At 43.8% G+C, this 18,963-nt stretch overlaps 2 protein-coding genes across 13 annotated transcripts in view; one reads left to right on the top strand and one right to left on the bottom strand.

Moving 5' to 3' along the window:
- zufsp (zinc finger containing ubiquitin peptidase 1) overlaps window positions 1-4,546 on the bottom strand; it is a 38,319-nt gene extending 33,773 nt beyond the window's left edge. For 5 of the 7 annotated variants that reach the window (XR_009768376.1, XM_061673642.1, XM_061673644.1 and 2 more), the window contains exons 1-4: window positions 4,313-4,546; window positions 3,324-3,854; window positions 3,150-3,248; window positions 2,529-2,624 (exon numbers count right to left, since the gene is read on the bottom strand). Coding sequence is in view for 6 of the 7 variants with exons in the window: in XM_061673642.1 (XP_061529626.1) it covers window positions 2,529-2,624; window positions 3,150-3,248; window positions 3,324-3,795 (667 nt within the window). In the remaining variant the exon portion in view is untranslated. The other 2 variants (XM_061673643.1, XM_061673640.1) reach the window with 2 other exon arrangements.
- Window positions 4,547-4,604: 58 nt separating this feature from the next.
- The window catches only part of kpna5 (karyopherin alpha 5 (importin alpha 6)), a 49,185-nt gene continuing 34,826 nt past the window's right edge, over window positions 4,605-18,963 (top strand). Inside the window, exons 1-2 of one of the 6 annotated variants that reach the window (XM_061673648.1) lie at window positions 4,605-4,665; window positions 10,783-10,914. In XM_061673648.1, the coding sequence (XP_061529632.1) occupies window positions 10,786-10,914 (129 nt within the window). In that variant the 5' untranslated portion in view covers window positions 4,605-4,665; window positions 10,783-10,785. Of the gene's footprint in view, window positions 4,725-10,741; window positions 10,915-18,963 lie in introns of all 6 variants that reach the window. The other 5 variants (XM_061673647.1, XM_061673645.1, XM_061673651.1 and 2 more) reach the window with 5 other exon arrangements.

The following is an 18,963-nucleotide window of genomic DNA, read 5'->3' as shown; positions in this document are numbered from 1 at the left end:
GGCCAGATCGAGGAAGAACTTCGTGGTACCAAACTTTTTCCATTTCCGAATAATCGAGACCGCAGTGCTTTTCGGGACCTTCAATGCAGCTACAATTCTTTTGTATCCTTCCCCAGATTTGTGCCTTGACACAATCTGGTCTCAGAGGTCTGCAGACAATTCCTCAGACTGCATTGGTTGGTTTCTGCTCTGATATGCACAGGTGTGTGCCATTCCAAATGTTCAATCAACTGAATTTACCACAGCTGGACTCCATTCAAGTTGTAGAAGCATCTAAAGGATGATCAGTGGAAATCAGATGCACCTGAGCTTAAGTTTGAGTGTCATAGCAAAAGGTGTGAATACTTATTGACGCATCATGTTTGAATGTTTACCATCCATCCATCCATTTTCTACCACTTACCCGAGGTCGGGTCGCGAGGGCACTAGCTGTAGCAGGGACGCCCAGAATTCCCTCTCCCCAGCCACTTCATCCAGCTCTTCCGGGGGGATCCCGAGGTGTTCCCAGGCCAGCCGAAAGACGGAGTCTCTCCAGCGTGTCCTGGGTCGTCCCCGGGGTCTCCTCCCGGTGGGACGTGCCCGGAACACCTCACGAGGGAGGCACCGAATCAGATACCCCAGGCACCTCATCAGGCTCCTCTCGATGTGGAGAAGCAGCGGCTCTACTCTGAGATCCTCCCGGATGACAGAGCTTATCACCCTATCTTTAAGGGAGAGCCCGGACGAGGTATTCTCCCCACCGGCGCACAATGTCCCGAGTCGAGGTCAGCAGCGCCCCATACCCACTATACACAGTGTTGATGGTGCACTGCTTCCCCCTCCTGAGACGCCGGATGGTGGACCAGAATTTCCTCTAAGCCGTCCGGAAGTCTCTCCATGGCCTCGCCAACTCCTCCCATACCAGAGTTTTTGCTTCAGCGACCACAAATGCTGCATTGCGCTTGGCCAGCCGGTACCCAGCAGCTGCCTCAGGAGTCCCACAGGCCAAGACGGCCAGATAGGACTCCTCCTTCAGCTTGACGGCATCGCTCACCGTTGGTGTCCACCAACGGCTTCGGGGATTGCCGCCACGACAGGCACCGACCACAGCACCGGTCGGCCGCCTCAGCACTGGAGGCGCGGAACATGGTCCACTCTGACTCGATGACCTCGCCTCCCGCGGAACATGAGCAAAGTTCTGTCAGAGGTGGGAGTTGAAACTCCTTCTGACAGGGGATTCTGCCAGACGTTCCCAGCAGACCTTCACAATACGTTTGGGCTTGCCACGTCGGACCCGCATCTTCCCCCGCCATCGGAGCAAACTCATCACCAGGTGGTGATCAGTTGACAGCGCCGCCTCTCTCTTCACCCGAGTGTCCAAGACATGCGGCTGTAAGTCTGATGACACAACCACAAAGTCGATCATCGAATTGCGACATTGGGTGTCCTGGTACCAGGTAAACGTGTGGACACCCTTATGCTTGAACATGGTGTTTGTTATGGACAATCCGTGTTGCGCACAGAAGTCCAATAACGGAACACCGCTCGGGAGCACTCTCCAGCACCCCCTCCAAGGACTCCAAAAAGGGTGGGTACTCTAAAGTGCTGTTTGGTGCATAGGCACAAACAACAGTCAGGACCCGAGAGGGAGGCTACACTCTCGTCCACCTGGGTGAACCCCAATGTACAGGCGCCGAGCCGGGGGGCAATAAGTATACCCAACTCCAGAGTGGAAGAGAGTCCAACCCCTCTCAAGAGGACTGGTACCAGAGCCCAAGGTGTGTGTAGAGGAGAGTCCGATTATATCTAGTCGGAAATTCTCTACCTCACACACCAGCTCGGGCTCATTTCCTGCCAGAGAAGTGACATTCCACATCCATAGAGCCAGCTTCTGTAGCCGGGGATTGGATCGCCTTGATCCCTGCCTTCGGCCACCGCCCAGCTCGCACTTCACCCGAACCCTATGGCCCCTCCCACAGGTGGTGAGCCCATGGAAAGGGGTACCCACGTTACCCTTTCGGGCTGTGTGCCCACCAGGCGCTCGCCCCACCTCCAGGCCTGGCTCCAGAGGGGGGCCCCGGTGACCCCCGCCCGGGCAAGGGAAATCTGAGTCCATAGTTTGTCGTCATCATAAGGGGTCTTTGAGCCATGCTTTGTCTGGTCCCTCACCTCGGACCTGTTTGTCATGGGTGACCCTATCAGGGGTATAAATCCCCAGACAACTTAGCTCTTAGGATCACTGGGACACACAAAGCCCTCCACCAAGATAAGGTGACGGCTTCCAGGAAGAGTTTGAATGTTTACGTTTTATAAATTTACACAAATGTCTGAAAATATGTTTTTACTTTGTCATTATGGGATATTTTATGTAGATTTAATTTTTAAAGAAAGCTATATCCAAATCAGCTTTAGAGTGTCTGTAAGATCGCAAAATGTGGAAAAAGTTAAAGGATGTGAATACTTTCTGGTGGCACTGTAGTTTATTGTAAAATGACTGTGCCTCTAGATAAAGTAGACAGAAGCGAAAATGTGAGAAGGGATAATCACACCTGCTCCATTGTCAAGATGAATTTCAACATGCTGCTGCAGAGAGACGCTATCGGTGCAAACAACTGGACACATAGGGCACTCAAGTTTCTCCTCTCCTAGACAGTTTAGAAACCTCATGTAAATCTACTGACTCAATAATTTTATGAACCTTGGCAAATCTGTGGTCCTAACTAAACATTTTAAGATAAGTTAGAAGCTCCCTGGGGGAACTTCAGAATATTTATGAATATGAGCCTTTTTATTTTATTTATTTATTTATTTAAATCTCAGCCAAAGTGCACTGCATCATTTCCAAGAAAATCAGCAAGCAGGAAGCCTGGTTTTTACTTTTCACTATTAAAGTAATGATAATGGTAATATCCAACGTCATCAAAGCACATATATTCACACATCGAGCACCTGATGTAGCCCTTTGCAAAGTAATGCCGTGTCTTCAAGTAGAAATAAAACACACAGTACACCAGTTTTGATTCACAAGGATTTTGAAAAACAAAAAAAAGGAGGACCTTTAGAAGACGGGCATTAAAATGAACCCTAAAAACAGTACATTTTAGTAGTATGGCCTTTTTAGAACTTGCCTACAGTACATTACAAATGTGTGCATACAAGCACCAAAATACCTTGAGCAGAGTGGTGTTCCTGCAGGTGTATCTCAACATGCTCCTGCAGGATGCTGCTGCTGCTGAAGTTTTGTGCACACATGGGGCAACAGAACAGCCCTGTAAAAAATTAACATCAACTGTAACTTATAACCCTAGAAAGGACTTTTGAGTTTAATATTTTAAAAAATGTACCGTTCTTTGGAGAAGCTAGGCGCTTCTGTTTGAGATTGTTCTGCTCAGATAAATATCCAGTATTTGCCAGAACAGGAACGGACGTCCCAAGACCACGCTTTCTTTTGGGACTTACAGATGATGATGAGATAGCTGAAATCCCCTCAGATGTTAAAACCCCTTTACTTTGTGTCGACATGGCATCAAATCTCAGTTGAAGAGGAAATGAGTCACTTGATGATCCACAGGGGTTTGCTTTGAAATCTGTACCACTGCTGCCTGTAGTCTGGGGATCTTCAATCTCTGTCAAACTAGTGCTAGTTGTAGAAGGACAAAGGGAAATGGAATGAGATGAAATTTGGGCTGTGTGCTGCTCATCTGGATGTGCAGAATTAATATGGTTGCAAAGTTCATCGTAGGATACTCCAGACAAAGAACACAGCGGGCAGCGCATGTCACTTTCCAGATGGCTGAGGAGTAGATGTGTCTTCATGTCTTCCTCTAAAATTATTTCCTCACTGCTTTTATCTCACATGTCAGCATGAACACAGCCTGTTAATCGAAATATAGTCAGATCAATCAGTTTCTATTAAAAAAAAAAAAAAAAAAGTCTCTTAATGTGACACCTACATTTTCTAAAAGGATGAAACCAGGTTTTGCTTCATTAACTTGTCAAGAGCTGACGAGGAAGATCTTTATTTACAACTGATTGAATAAATACCTAAAGCAATTTTTTTTCCCCAATTCGTAATGGAACCTTCAGAGAATGTGTGGTACTTAAAACACAGGAAATCACCTCTGAATGAATGTTGACTCACATGCGATTGCCAACGTTCTAAAGATTTTAAAATGTGGACTTCGAGAGCCAAAACCATTCGTGAGTAAAACGCTACGCGTTTATATTTACTAAGTCATACAGCGCTTGAAACAAAGCGACAAACTTGAACACACGTATATCGTTGCCTTTCACCTTTACACGACATTGGTTACATAATAACATATTTACTTACCGTAAAGGAGCAATTCTCTACAGCAGTCACAAATTTCTCGTCTTGGAGACTTCCGGGCAAAAATTTCATTACAAAACAAAAATCAAACAAATGTGACAAAACATGGATACAAAATTAAAATGTTTCCTTTAAACGTGTGTGTTTGCTTGTTTCCACTATACAACAATACCATATGCCGCCTTAATATCTTCCACATTGGCAGGAAGCTTTAAATTTAGTGCTTCTTTTTATTTAATTAAACCGGAAACCAGTCGACAGCTGACGGAAATGACGAAAGCTTGTTGACGCGAGGTGTTTTCTGGGAAAGTATCTCTTCTTCGCCATTTTTCTCCACCGACAGAGGAGGGAGACAAGTAAGAATTGAAGTTTTTAAATCTCCTCAACAATTTCAAGTCAGTCAAATCGTGAGTGGGTAAGAATCAGCCCCTGTATTACGTCTTGAATATATTGTTGTCGCTGTTGAATGTAAACAAGCAGGTGAGAATAGCTGCACCTGTAAGGGGCTAGCCCTGATGCTAGGTTAGGAACACATTCAGAATAGCCTAACAAAAATAGTACTTCTGAAGGACTCCAGAAAACCAAGTAGAACCTCTGAGAGTGATAACTAAAACCCCGTTCATTCGGCGTTTTAAGGTGTGAAATCATAGCTACGAGAGATGTTTGCTGTAGCATTTGGCAACCCTGTCGAGGGGTAAAGCATGAGTTTAAAATGCCTTTGGAGATGGGCAGTAAATGGTTTGTGTTTTGAATCGGAAACCTAATACAGTATAATGAACATAAAGCATGCAAATATTATTTTTCTCGCACTAAACCCCCAGTCCATTTGTCAAAACTGGATTGCGACCGTTCCTGTATGTTTGTGGGGTCTTTGCTCACTATTGGTCAGTTGTCGCGGCCGAGGTCCACAATTCTGGTAATTATATAATTTGGAAACTTAAAGACTAAAATTGCACTTTAATATGTGTCAAGTAACTCATTTATTTGAATCTGAGAAAGAGTAACTGGTAGCCTGAGAATCCTCTAACACTAGCTCCAGGATTGCTGAAATAAAATGTTATAATGACATCTTGTCAGATATGCAGTTTCTGTTTAATGAGTTTAATGAAGAAATCAAAACAGGGAAGAGGCCCACTTGCCTGTGCTCCAAGCAGAGGAACTGCAGTGGTCAAATGGAGAGGGAAGCGCGGAGAGCACTGAAAGAAGCCAGTGCACGCAGTAGCGTACATGTTCTACCCAAAGTATCAGGAATAAGAGATCAACAGAGCCAACACCATTATAAAGTTCTTGGCAGTCTGGCAAAGTACTGTACACAGCATGGCCTTTGGCAGGGGGTTAAAAATATTGTATTGTAGTCGTGCCAGAACATGTCTGTCTCCGCCTGGTGGATCGTACTATTTGAATCTGAAGCCTCCGCGCCCTTTGACTTCATTCTCCAAATCCCATCAACAGTAGCCTGCTCCAAGTGCAATTAATCACTTTTTTTGAAACACAAAGAGTTGCAAGAGATTTAAAACTGGTGGCCATCATTGCAAGTGTAGCCATTCTCAAAGGGGTAGACAATGACACTGACAATAATGAAGGGTCAGATGTTGAGGAGGTGGACACAGGATAAAGATAAAGTCCAGGAAGAAGTCATTTAGGCTTGAAAGGATTAAGAGGTGTGTCTTTTCTGAATGGGGTTAGTGGCAATCCTAAAAAAATGACATTTTAATGAAATAGTAGTGTTATGGATAAATAAAATGTTTGTGGAAGAAAAACAGATCAAAATGTCAGGAAAATGGTTGTGCAAGAAGAAATTAAATGACATTCAGAACTGTTAGAAAAATATTTCTTTGCACTTATGAAATGTATATTTTCTATTCTGTTAATTATAAACATCTTATGAATTCTGCTCTTGTGTGATGATTTTAAAGGTCATCTTGCTCCTGTCGCTCTGAAATTATAGTACAATAATCCCTTGCTATATCTCTGTTCACGTATTGCGGATGCAGCGCATCGTAGATTTATTTTTTTTAAATTACATTTTTTTTTTTTTTATTGGTCAGTGAATTACAGTTACTCACCTGTGCATCCCTGGTACAGTTAGCATCATTGACTATTTGACTATGAAGTAGTAGCAATGACTCACATAAGGACAAATGGGCTCTTTTAATTTGGACAAAAAGAAACCTTACTGAGTGATTTCAACTTGTACATTTTGGTAAGTCACCAAGTTGCTTAGTGATTCAGTGAACATAACCGGAATGCCACTATTTGACTCACAAAGCCATAGTCAGAGTTTCCTGCAATAAATTCACAAATACCAACCTAGTCCGACATATAGCTAATGGACACACTCATAACAGTATGGACAGGAACAAATGCAAGTAAGGAGCAACATTTAGCTTGGTTTTCTCCAACTAAAGTACTGGAGTTGGAGAGCGCCAATAATTTCGGGAAGCCGAAACTTCCCATGACGTTTTGCGCTGCAGACACAACGGGACCGTCACTGGAGCAGTGCCTAATGCGTAAGGCAGGAAATCGCCCATTTACACTTTGTCACCATTTTGCATGGGTTGTTGTTCACGTCATTCATCAGAGCACACCCACCCTTTTATCGGTATGTGCTCGTGTGGAGTGTGGATGGCGGCCTCGTGTGGGCAAATAGAATACCTGCACCTCTACTAAGTGTAATTTATTGACATTGAATTGCATAAATAATAATAGTAATAATCATAATAATACATTGCAAGTGCCTTTCAAATTATCAAAGGACACTGAACAATAAAATAGTGGTTAAAATGACAGAGATAATAAATGAAATGTCAATTTTAGTGATGCACCGAAATGAAAATTCTTGATTGAAAGCGAAAACTGAAAATGAGGAACCCAAGACTGATCGAAACACTGCAAGGAATTACTATGCCAATTATTAGTAAAAATGGATTTATGGCTATTTCGGATTGCAGAGCCGCCATCCTATAGAAATTAACTTCCAGAACAATTTGTCTGGGTGGCACGGTGGGCGACTGGTTAGCACGTCTGCCACACAGTTCTGAGGACCGGGGTTCAAATCACACCTGTGTGGAGTTTGCATGTTCTCCCCGTGCTTGCGTGGGTTTCCTTCGGGCACTCCGGTTTCCTACCACATCCCAAAAACGTGCGTGGGAGGTTGATTGAAGACTATATGTGTGAATGTGAGTGCGATTGGCTGGCGACCAGTTCAGGGTGTACCCTGCCTCTCGCCCGAAGATAGCTGGGTTAGGCTCCAGCATGCCCGCGACCCGAGTGAGGTGAAGCGGTACGGAAAATGGCTGGATGAACAATTTGTCTGAATTTCGACATTTTTTTTTTAATTATGTCAAGAACATTACCACGGGACAGTGTTTTATGTAATAGGATAAGAATAATTCTGCATACTGTTAAAATGCACAACATATTGATTACTCTATAACCGTAATTGTTAATAAATTATTACTTCAGTATGTTATTTTAATACACAATATTTGTTGCATCAACCTTGTGATAGCAGAAGCATTTTCAGCCGAATGTGTTCTTTTGCATGATATTTTTTTATTTCCTGTATCCACTATTGCTGGTGAAACAATGCCAAGTTCCCCATTATGGGACAAATGCAGGTTATATTATAAATATTTATTATATTAATGTACTTTTAACCTTATAGGCTCATTTCCTCAAGTGATGTCGCAGACTCGCGGTGACTTAATTATTAATTTCCAGTTCCGGTCCCTGTGTGGCTGTCTAGTGTATTACAATAGAGGATCAAGACTATGAATTGTCATAAATGTGTGTAAAAGAATTTTGAATTGAATTATGTATGTAACTAGGAGCCAATGGAGTTGCTGTAAGATGGAGGTGATATAGTGGTACTGGGGTGTTTTGGTAATCAGACGGGCTGCAGAGTTGTGAACCAGCTGGAGTTTATGGAGTGATTTTTGAGGAAGACTGAAGCGAATTACAGTCGTCGATGCGGGAAGTGACGTGGCTGTGAACAAGAATAGAATAAGTAGTGTCGGGAGTGAGGTATGGACGCAGCCGGTTGATATTGCGAATGTGAAAGTAAGATGACAGTAATGTTATTTAAATGAGCGTGACGAGAGAGAGCTTTCGGAACTTTTACATTCATACTGTCAATATGAATGGGGTACCATATTTTCACGACCACATGGCGCACCTTATTAAAAGGCGCAGTCTCAGTTACGGGTCTATTTCTGTATTTAACACATACATAAGGCACACTGTATTATTGGGCTCAGACATGGTAAAACATACAGTAGCATGCACGCACGCTAAAACAATGTTTTTAAAAAGGCAGCGGGAGCAAAACTGAGTTCGGTTGTACTTTATTGAAGTATTTAACAATGTACTCATGTTATTTTTTGATCAATCCTCATCCACAAATCCATCAAAGTCCTCATCTTCTGTATCCGAAATGAACAGCTGGGCAAGTTCTCCATCTAACACGGCAGGTTCCCTCTCGTCATTGTCAGAGTCAGTCTCTTTGTCGGGGGGCTGTTCAGCAATGATGCTGGCTTTTGCAAAAACTCGGACAACAGTCAAAGCAGATACCTTAGCCCAAGCATTTACAATCCATTCACATATGGTGGCGTAACTCGCCTGGCGTTGCCTCCCAGTCTTAGTTGCACTTGGTTTTTCGCAGCGGCTGTGAGATGGGCACGCATGGAGTCACAGATCAACAGGGACGGCGACGCGTGGAAAAAAATATCCGGTCTCTTTACGTCCTTCTTCTCTACAGTGTGGTTCACTGGGATGTCGAAAGTGAGCGGCACCTCGCCCTTGTTGGTGATGTGGTTGGGCTGGATGTGTTTGTCAGCAATAATTTTACTGCAGTAGGAGCGGAAGATGGCCCTCTTTTCCTTGTAATCCGCCGGATGTTGCTGCGCCACGGTAGTCCTTGCCCGGATGGATAGATGGTGCCGTTTCATAAAACGAAAGCACCAAGACGGACCTCCTTGAAAATGTTCGATTTTCATTTCTTCTGCAAGCGTTATTGCCCTCAGTCGATTGGTGACTGTAGAGACGCTTCTCCCGGCTGTTCTTTGCTCACTAATCCATCGGTCGAGTTGGTCTTCCAACTCGGGCCACCTTGCCTTGTTTCCGCGGAAACTCCGCTTCATCTTCTTGACTTGTCGAAGCTCGTTTTCCAGCTTCCTCCACTTGAGAACCATGGATTCGTTGATCTTGAATTCTCTCGCGGCTGCCCGAGTCCCATTTTCTTCCGCGTGACTGACAGTTTGTAGTTTAAACTGTGCTTCGTAAGCGTGTCTCTTCGTAGGTGCCATTTTCGGGGGTCTTTAGCCAAACCGATGTTGTTTTGCACGATGCACATACCGGCGCTATATACCTCCTGGGGGCATGCCTTATGCGTCCTCTGTCATGTCCACCCTTCCCCCTTTACGTCCGCATGCTGTACTCAGTTACATCTGCCTTTCCTCTATATAAGCAGCCTGTCGGCAAGAAATGCTCCCGGTCAGTCAAGCGGAGCGCTCATCGAAGTCACACAACAACATTTTCAGATTTTGGAACTCGGTGCACACATAAGGCGCGCCTCATTATAAGGCGCCCCCTCCATTTTGGAGAATATTTAAGACTTTGAAGTGCGCCTTATGGTCGTGAAAATACGGTACATTAATGAGGAAAAAAAAATAACTTAAATTATTTAGCAAATGGCTGCAATATAACAAAGGGGGAATAATTTAAGGGAACTGAATACTTTCCGTACCCACTGTAGTATAAAAGTCTCAATTTCATTTTAAAAAACACGTTGGTTTTCTCATACGAGTGTCCAGAAAAGGCCCCTCTGACAGCTACTTTGTTTGACCCAGTTTTGATTCCGCTTTGTCCATATTTGGCTAAGACTGGCCCCTTTCCTCTGATTGGTTGCCTCCATGTAGAAGACCCACTTGTGAGCGCACATGTTTATGTTGACAGCGCTGGTTCGGGAGTGGAGAGGTAGGCGGAGATCTTCGCTAATGACGTAGATAAACTCGAGAAATTCAAATGGCGTGATTCCAGGCTTCTCGGCAGAAAAATGTCTGGAACTCAGGAATGCGTGGACGATTTTAGCTCATATTTCACATGTTTACTGAAGTACCATAGAGCTAATATAACCCCTCATACTAGAAAAAGTTGTTTGGTGAAATATGGGACCTTTAAGAAAAAAACCTTTGGCAGATCTTAGAAGCCGCCAACCTGGTTGTATTCAAACTGTCTCATGCAAGTCTTTATTAAATTGTTTCTCTCATTTCTCTCAAAGGTCTTGTTCTATCTCTTTGTTTATAGGGTTTCACATTTCTGTGACAAGAACACTGAAATTATGTAAATTCCATAAATAGCTATTCAAGACTGATTCAGCCTTATTATATCAGTTTTGAAAAGTATGCTTTTATGGTCCTTTTTTGTTTTTAGTTTGTTTTGCTTAATCACTGACTATGCTGCGGACACTTCAGACTATGGCGAGTCCGGGGAAAGACAGCTACAGGATGAAGAGCTACAAGAACAAAGCCCTGAATCCTCAAGAGATGCGTCGAAGGAGAGAGGAAGAAGGAATCCAATTACGCAAACAGAAACGAGAGGAGCAGGTAAACATTCACCTAAACATGATGGGGGTTCAAGCAATGGGACCACGATTGTCATGATCACAAGCTGCTGCTGTTGTCAGAATTGAAACAGAACAGTATATTGTTGAAGTTGTCATCTAGTCCACGTTTAAATATGAGAATCATTACAATGGAATACATTCCAATCAGACTATTGTTAAAATCACTGGGTATTTACTACATCTCGCAATTAGGGCTGGGCAATATGGCCTAAAATTTCATGTTGTTGGATAATTTGAGCCATAGATGATATACGGTTTATATTGCAGTATATGTTTTGGCATGTAGATTTCCAAATAACTGATTCTCAACGGGTACCATATGCCATTCTAGCAGGAAGTTGTTTTGTTAACTATGAACACAAAAAGTCAAGAATGCTACTTCCCAAAGGTTAATTGTAGAAAACTGCAATTAGGGAAAAAAAAAATAGAGAAAACAGCGCCAGTAACTCCCAAGTGGTGGAAAACATGAGAATGCAATTAAAATTTAAAATTAAACATCCCTGTGGTGCAAAACACTGCTTTGCCTTTCCCCCTCACTTTTCTTAGGTAAGCCAAAATATAACCATGCAGAGATTTAAGTCGAATTTGCAGTTTTCAAACTGCTAGCAAGATTTGATTGTAGCCTTACTTCACCCCCAATCCCCACCCCTCACCACATCTCTGATATAATAAATAAATAATAATAAATCACCATTTGTTTCTATCTTAAATGTTCCCTGTTACTCTTAACCTTTTCATTTAAATGTTAATGTCCAAAGTTGAACATGACTTGGAACATTATACAACTATGTATATATAGTATAGATATATGTATCTATCTATATGTATATATATATATATATATATATATATATATATATATATATATATATATATATATACACATACTGAAGGAACCTGTGTTTTAAAATCCCCTAATTTCCGTGGTTCCAAGCGTGTTCGTTTTCGTGAAAGAACGTCGTTCACAACAATGCATAAAAAGCCACCAATTTATTCCTGACAGAGGAGTCTATACATTTTGCAGAGCTCTGGGTTCGTAACTAGCCTAACTTATTCTTAGCAGATACAGTAGTAGAACAAAACTATCTGACTCTCCCCCAGACTTATGCAATGTTTCAAACAGGCCAGTGTGGAATCGCTGTCGTCCGATTGGTCCGTAATCTGACGTCATCGTTGTTCGGCCAAATGATGACTATTTGATCTGGGTCCAGACGTCGCCTGCCGATGTCTCCTGCATTCAATGTTTATAGTGGCTCCCCGCAGTTCCTTTCTTCTTTTCCATCTGTCTCCAAATACCCCCTGATGGGGGCCACATACCCCCCGCTGGGGGCCTTCCTGCAATATACTCCTATACTCCAATACACATTCTCTTCCAAACTAGTTAGAATTACATATTAGAATATAAAGTATTCTATATTCCCTTCAATCCCCCAAGTTGATCTTCTGATAATCAGAAGATCAACAACCCTTATACCTACTAACTATTTCACTACAATGCTCATTATTCTATTCTTAGCACATCAAAACTAAACAATTTAAAGAGAGCTTATACCGGTATCGTTCAATGGAGCGAGCGATTCCATGGCCACCCTGTCCTCGTCCAGGGACAGCAGCTGATATTGGCCGTAGGGGTCCTTACCCACAAAGGCCTTGAGGACAATTCTGAGAACCAGGTTCCTGAGACAAGGGATAATACAACATCCACAAATAGCAAGCACAGCCATGACAATTATGGTTGTTGTTGCCAACGTCAGAATGAGACCTCTCCATTTACCAAACATCCTGTAAAGAAGGCTGTAGAATGGGTTGTCCTCCACTCCAGACATTGATTTAAGTTTAACAGACATGGCTTGCAAACCTTTCATGGCTCTGGTGATCTTTCCGTTCGGCGCCGTGTTATTGGGGATAATTGTACAGCAATGTCCTTTAATTCGAGAGCAGGCACCCCCTTCTTCCGCTAACATACTATCCAGGACCAACCTATTTTGGAATGCCATGAGAGATGTAGCTGATAGTTGCTCATGGATGCCCTCCGCTAGTTGGGAGGTGAAATTCACCAATCTTTGAATTTGGTAATGGTGGTAATTTATGAAATCAACATTTTTATTCGGAGTTACCCATATAAAAATACTCTCAAGTCCTGCGGAAATTTGGCAGCGAGCTTTATACTCATCTGGGACACCTCTGGGAATTCCAATGGCATCCAGGTAGGTGGGGTCTTCACCTTCTTCCCAAGCATTTCCGCCCACATTGAAGCCACTGACCATACGGCGGAAACGGTTCAAGCTGCCCCACCAGTCACGCTCCCATGTGAAATCCGCCATTTGAGTGAGTTCCTGCTCAGAGAGAGGGTTAATCACTGTGGGAGCTATCATAGAGACCAACGCACAAGTGCCTGTCCATTCCCCGGGTAGGAAGTCCCACCACAAACCATCTTACTTAATCGGGCCGCATCCTAATAATCAATAAAAAGTGTGAATTTACAAAACTGCGGGTCCAGGTGGCCAATTGATAGGGAAAGTTTTGTTATTGGGGCCTAAAGTTATCTTACTCTTATTTTGAAAGATGCAATCCAATTGAGGTTATTCATCGTAGCACAACAAGACAGTCCTTTTGATAGATTATGACTGTGTCCCTACCTTCCACAGTAATTTCCTTAAGCCAAAAATTACCTATATTATTTCATTATTCAGGTCATATCTCGTAACTTTGGAGGTTCGAAAAACCACTGGATCTGCATTTTTTTTTATACTGGTACTTTCGCAAATTTTCTCATTATCGGACAAGATGAACTTTGTGTCGGACGTAGCCAATTAATAATAATCTGTCCTAGGGGATCGGCCCCTGAGACATCTATACCCAAGGTCAACATTACGGGATGTCTGTCCCCCGGGGTAACCGAGTGCATACTACCTCTTTCCAATTTGATCCTGTACTTCCACCGCCAATTTCTATTCTTCGTCGGCTCCCGGTATCCCAGTTTCGAGTGGGTAATCACCTGCATGCAACTGTAACACAAATCCACCTGCTGGTTCGCTTTGAACCTATGGTTCACCAGATACCGGCCAGCTCCCGCATGTCCTGTACTCAAAGCGCACAAGTAAATATCGTATCCCGCCGGGTCGCCCCAGCGTGCACAATTTACCACCTTACACAATTCAAATTGGTATACCGTCTTTTCCCCCAATGTGTAATTCTAGGGCCCCTGTTGGCTTCACGGGCCTCTTTGTTACTCGTTCTCCTTGTATTGAAGGCATTCCCAAATAGATTCCTGTAACTATAATCAGGGAGATCACCAGAGTCATGATTATAACCTTTGACCAGGCATACAAGATGTACATATTTCCCCCTATGTTAAATGACTAATTTAACACCAAAACACAGTATCCACACACAACCCCATACACAAATCAGCAGGTCGTCTCCTTCCGTCGGAGAGGGCCCTGACCAGACCTGCAAACATTAAATTAATCACTACTCTGCAAACGATACCCGTGCCAATTGACTACATAATTCCTGTATACATACTCCAGAGAAGGGACAAGTCGGCAATTGTCACCCAACATTGATATTATTCCCCAACCAATTGTTAATTTGTCTCACAAAAGTGTAAATGTAATTAAACCAAGAATCACATAAAATCAGCGTTAAGTCAGCACACCAACATCCTGCAATACAACAATAACACTATCAAGCTCCATCCTCCTGGGCGTCCTGTAAAATAATGTTATTTCAACAAATCAGTCATTCAACAGTCTGTAGACCGCATTCTCTCGTCAGTCACCCGGTCCTTTGGTAACTAAAGGTCTATAGTCTCTTTCACGTGATCACATCCTTCACTACTCCTGTCAGCCAGCTCAGTAGTGCTCCATTTCTGCTTTTAATTAAGATGACACAAACACTAAACACAAAACATAAACAATTAACATGACACGACAAGCGAGACTTCACAGACAATAACATTAACCTGGACCCAGGAGTGAATGTCCTCTCACATACACCACACAGACAAAACTGAACACAGCACACTTATTGGTTGAACCATAACACCTAAACCACTACAGACCAGGCTTCTATCCATATCATTAATTAAACGATCCTATTGTAAATCTCCCTGGCCTTTGCAATACCATAAACCCGTAAAACTCACACACGCCTGTCACACACGCGTGCTGGAGCCCATCCCAGCTGTCATCGGGCAGGAGGCGGGGTACGCCCTGAACTGGTTGCTAGCCAATAGGGCACATACAAACAAACAACCATTCGCACTCACATTCACACTTAAGTGCAATTTAGAGTCTCCAATTAATCTACCATGCATGTTATTGGGATGTGGGAGGAAACCGGCGAAAAGCCACACAGGCACTGGGAGAACGTGAAAACTCCACACAGGCGGGGCCGCTGATTGAACCCCAGTCCTCAGAACTGTGAGGCTGACGCTCTAACCAGTCTTACACCGTGCCGTCACTCTCTAAGCAATATATCAAATCCCATTCACCAGCTCAGATAGCAACTTGGACGTTATTTATTCAAACTCCGAAGTGTTTTCTTACACCAAAAACCTCCCGTACTGTTTTCAGGCTTTTATCCCAGGCACGCAGAGCCTCTCTGGTCCGCTCTGCTGACCCGGAAATAGAAAGTCACGATGCTACTCTGGCTTGATCCCATCCGCCGGGTACACGCCTAAATTTATCTATGATTTAATTTCTCTTCCAGAATATCATATGCATACCTATTTATACATACAATATGTATGCCTTATTTATTTAGTTAATAAATATAATGGGTACCCTTTGAAGCACTTTATAACTTTGTACATATATAGTCATATAATTTCATTCATCAAAGTTCTAAGGTTTACTTTATATTGTGTACACAATTTATAAAACATATCGCACCGAATATTTATACCATTCACACTTAGTCCACGTTTTTTTTTTTTTTTTTTTTTTTTACAATAGAGGCCTGCGCAGGACATGTTTGGGACAAGTAGAATCACTTGTCCGATCTGATGACTAGTGGAAACTCATACGTCGAAATATAATGGTTAACCAGCGCTTTGTCGACAGACGGCACGTTTTCTTTTGCACAAGGATAGCCTTTGGGCCATCCAGAAAAAGTGCCGACAATTATTAATAAGTACCTTATGCTTTGGACTGGGACCACCATTGTCGGTTCGGTCCATTACCACCACATAAATTCGGGCCTGGGCCCATCTCAGTGTGTCAATTCCCTCTTCGTTGTAGGGCAAACACTGAAATCTTGACATATATCACAAAAAAACACAAAAATCTTTTACCTTACACAGAAGATCAGGGTGCCACCAAAAGCGCAGCTTGTTCAGCATTGACACATAACTTTCCTGTAGGTAACATCAGTCTCCTAGGTTCTCCTTGTCATCATACAAACCACAGCTTCTCCTTGTCATCATACTCAGCACCTGTCTCTTGCCACTTACGCTTGTCTTCCTTTGGCGCCTCCTCCTTCATCATCCTTTCGATATCCTGCTATTTCTTTCGCCGCCGCATCCGCTGCGCCATTCCCCCGCGCTACCAGAGTGGCCGCTTTCGCCTGTCCTGGACACTTGACCACAGCCACCTCCACCGGCCTATCAATAGCCTCACTCAGTCGTTGAATCAGCTCTGCGTGGGCCACTGGGTCACCAGTGGTCGTAACAAAACCCTGTCGCCTCCATGCAGCCAGATCAACAAACAAACATCCTACCCCATACGCCGAATCGGAATAAATTGTAACACACTGACCTTCAGATAACTCTAGTGCCCTGCACATGGCCAGCAGTTCCGCAGCTTGAGCGGAGGGTTTCATAACATCATTTATGGACCAAAGCGTTGGGATTTCAGAATTTGGGTTTCAGCGATATCTTCTATGGCCTCTGGCTTACAAAGATACTACGGCACGTTAACAAAAGCAGTTGGGTTTACCTCGAATGTTACCGGAGTCACGGATGTACACAGACCCCCTCGGACCACAGTGAGTCCGGCAGCGAGCTCAACAGCTGTGCGGCGTCCTCATGGTCCGAGAGTTCTCTGCCATGGAATCGCGCTAAAGTCACATGCTCCAACACCCCTCCGTCCACCATGGTACCTTGAATACAAAAACATTCAGTACTAGGAGAGTACAACACATTGGGTATTTGATCTTGTTGCCAATCATTTGCCAAATGGCATTTTCTCACCATGGGTCCCAGTTCTCTGGCTTCATGACCTAATGCTAGTGCAAGTGATATGTGTGGAAAAGATGTCAAGTTCATCATAAACCACTCACTCTGCTCTGGTGCCAAGGTGGACGCAGCCGCCACACCTTGTTTCCCTATGTAAATTTCTGTAATATTGAGCCTCCAATTTTCTTCCTGTATTGACTCAAAAGCTTCCCTATAAACCAAATCGTCATTTTTATCATAAAACAGTGTGAGATGGAGAGGGTCACTTGGAGGACGATAGGGGGCAAGAGTGTCGATCCAGGGCTTCCACCGCAGGAAGGCCGAGTAAACTCCGCCTCCCTCCTTTGTTTCAGGTTTTAGTCGGGCGCAATATATGTCAGCAGTTGCTTCCGGAAGTTCATGTTGTATCATGTTCCATCCGGAGGACAACTTCTGTCCACAGTTCATCATGGTCCCGTCGGGGAACCGTATCGTCAGTCCATCCGGGCTACAAAGGATGGTAGCCTTGGTCTTGATAAGCAGATCTCTGCCCATCAGGTTCACTGGAGCCCTTTTTTCATGAGGACAAACTGATGTTCATGTATCTGTCCAGCAATTTCAGTCTTTAATGGTGTCGTAATCGGCAGATTCATGGGCACCCCTGCACAGCTCATTCAGGTGGTTGTCTTCCCTTAGCCGGGTTCAGAGGGTCCGTCTTTCCTCCGTCCCCTGGCTCCAGGCTCATTGGGCATTCGGACCAGTCCTCATCGCAGTAGTACTGGCGAGATGGCAGTAGTACTGGCGAGATGCTGTGGAGCCTGCTGCGGACGCTGTTGCCGGGCCGCGCCCAACTCTCCCTCGTGAAGCTTTGTAGCCTCCTCTTTGAGGTGTGGCCTCTCCGGGTTCCACTCAATTGAAGCACGCTTGGTCCGTTGGAGGTCGGCAAGGGCTTCCCCTGCCTCCGTTGGTGTACTCTGTCACGACTCCCGCCTCGTCTCCTCGTTGACCCCTGCGCCATCCACATCTGTTTCTCTGCTTCCATTTTAATTTATTTATTTATTTATTTTTTATTTTTTTATGGCCACTTTACAGGCCTGGGCCAATTGTAACTTCAAAAGTTGTTCCTGCATGTCCTTTACCTCATCTGATGATTTGTGTTTGACAAAAAGTTACAAATGGTGTGACATATGACAGTTAAAGAAGCTATCTCCCCCTTTCATGAGGTCAGGGTCTTTAAAAAGTTCAGTCCTAACTTCAACCGGCAAGGTGTCAAGTAAAGCTATTCAATAAATAACATTTGCCTCCCTTAAACGGGAGGGATGTGACCCGGTCTCATCTGTCCAAATATTCGAAAGTTAGTTAATTTAATTTTCGAAGTTAGAACTGGGATCCATGAGAGGTTTGACGTCCAGAAGCTTCGGCACCGTTGGGGAAGAGGACGGGAACATGTCGCGGATGACTGCAAACACTATAGGAGCAAAAGGGGCAAATAAAATTTCAGGTTCGACATTATTCAGACCCGACCGTGTCAAAATATCATCCGGCTTGTGAACCGAAATGCAACAGGCGCGTATCAGTCTCACTATGTCACCACATGCCAGGCTCATGCCGTCCGTCAAATTTTTCAGCCCCTGGATCCAAATTACACCAACAGCAGCCAGTCCGGGAAGCCGCTTCTGTAAAAACTCAACATTTTTTAAAGACAATTTGTATATTTACCCACCTCTTTGAATGCGGTGACGTCACTGGGGCCGTTTTCGGAAAGGTCCGTAAATTGTATTTAGCGGGGGAATTTGTCGCTCTTTTTTTCTGAACAGCTGTAACAGCTGCCATGGCAGGGCACACCAGACAAATCTCATAATTTTTTCT

This window comes from Phycodurus eques, chromosome 4 (genome assembly GCF_024500275.1).
Source record: "Phycodurus eques isolate BA_2022a chromosome 4, UOR_Pequ_1.1, whole genome shotgun sequence".
In the NCBI taxonomy this organism is placed as follows: Eukaryota; Metazoa; Chordata; class Actinopteri; order Syngnathiformes; family Syngnathidae; genus Phycodurus; species Phycodurus eques.
The sequence above is the reverse complement of the archived record's forward strand: the minus strand, read 5'-3'. Positions and strand labels throughout refer to the sequence as shown.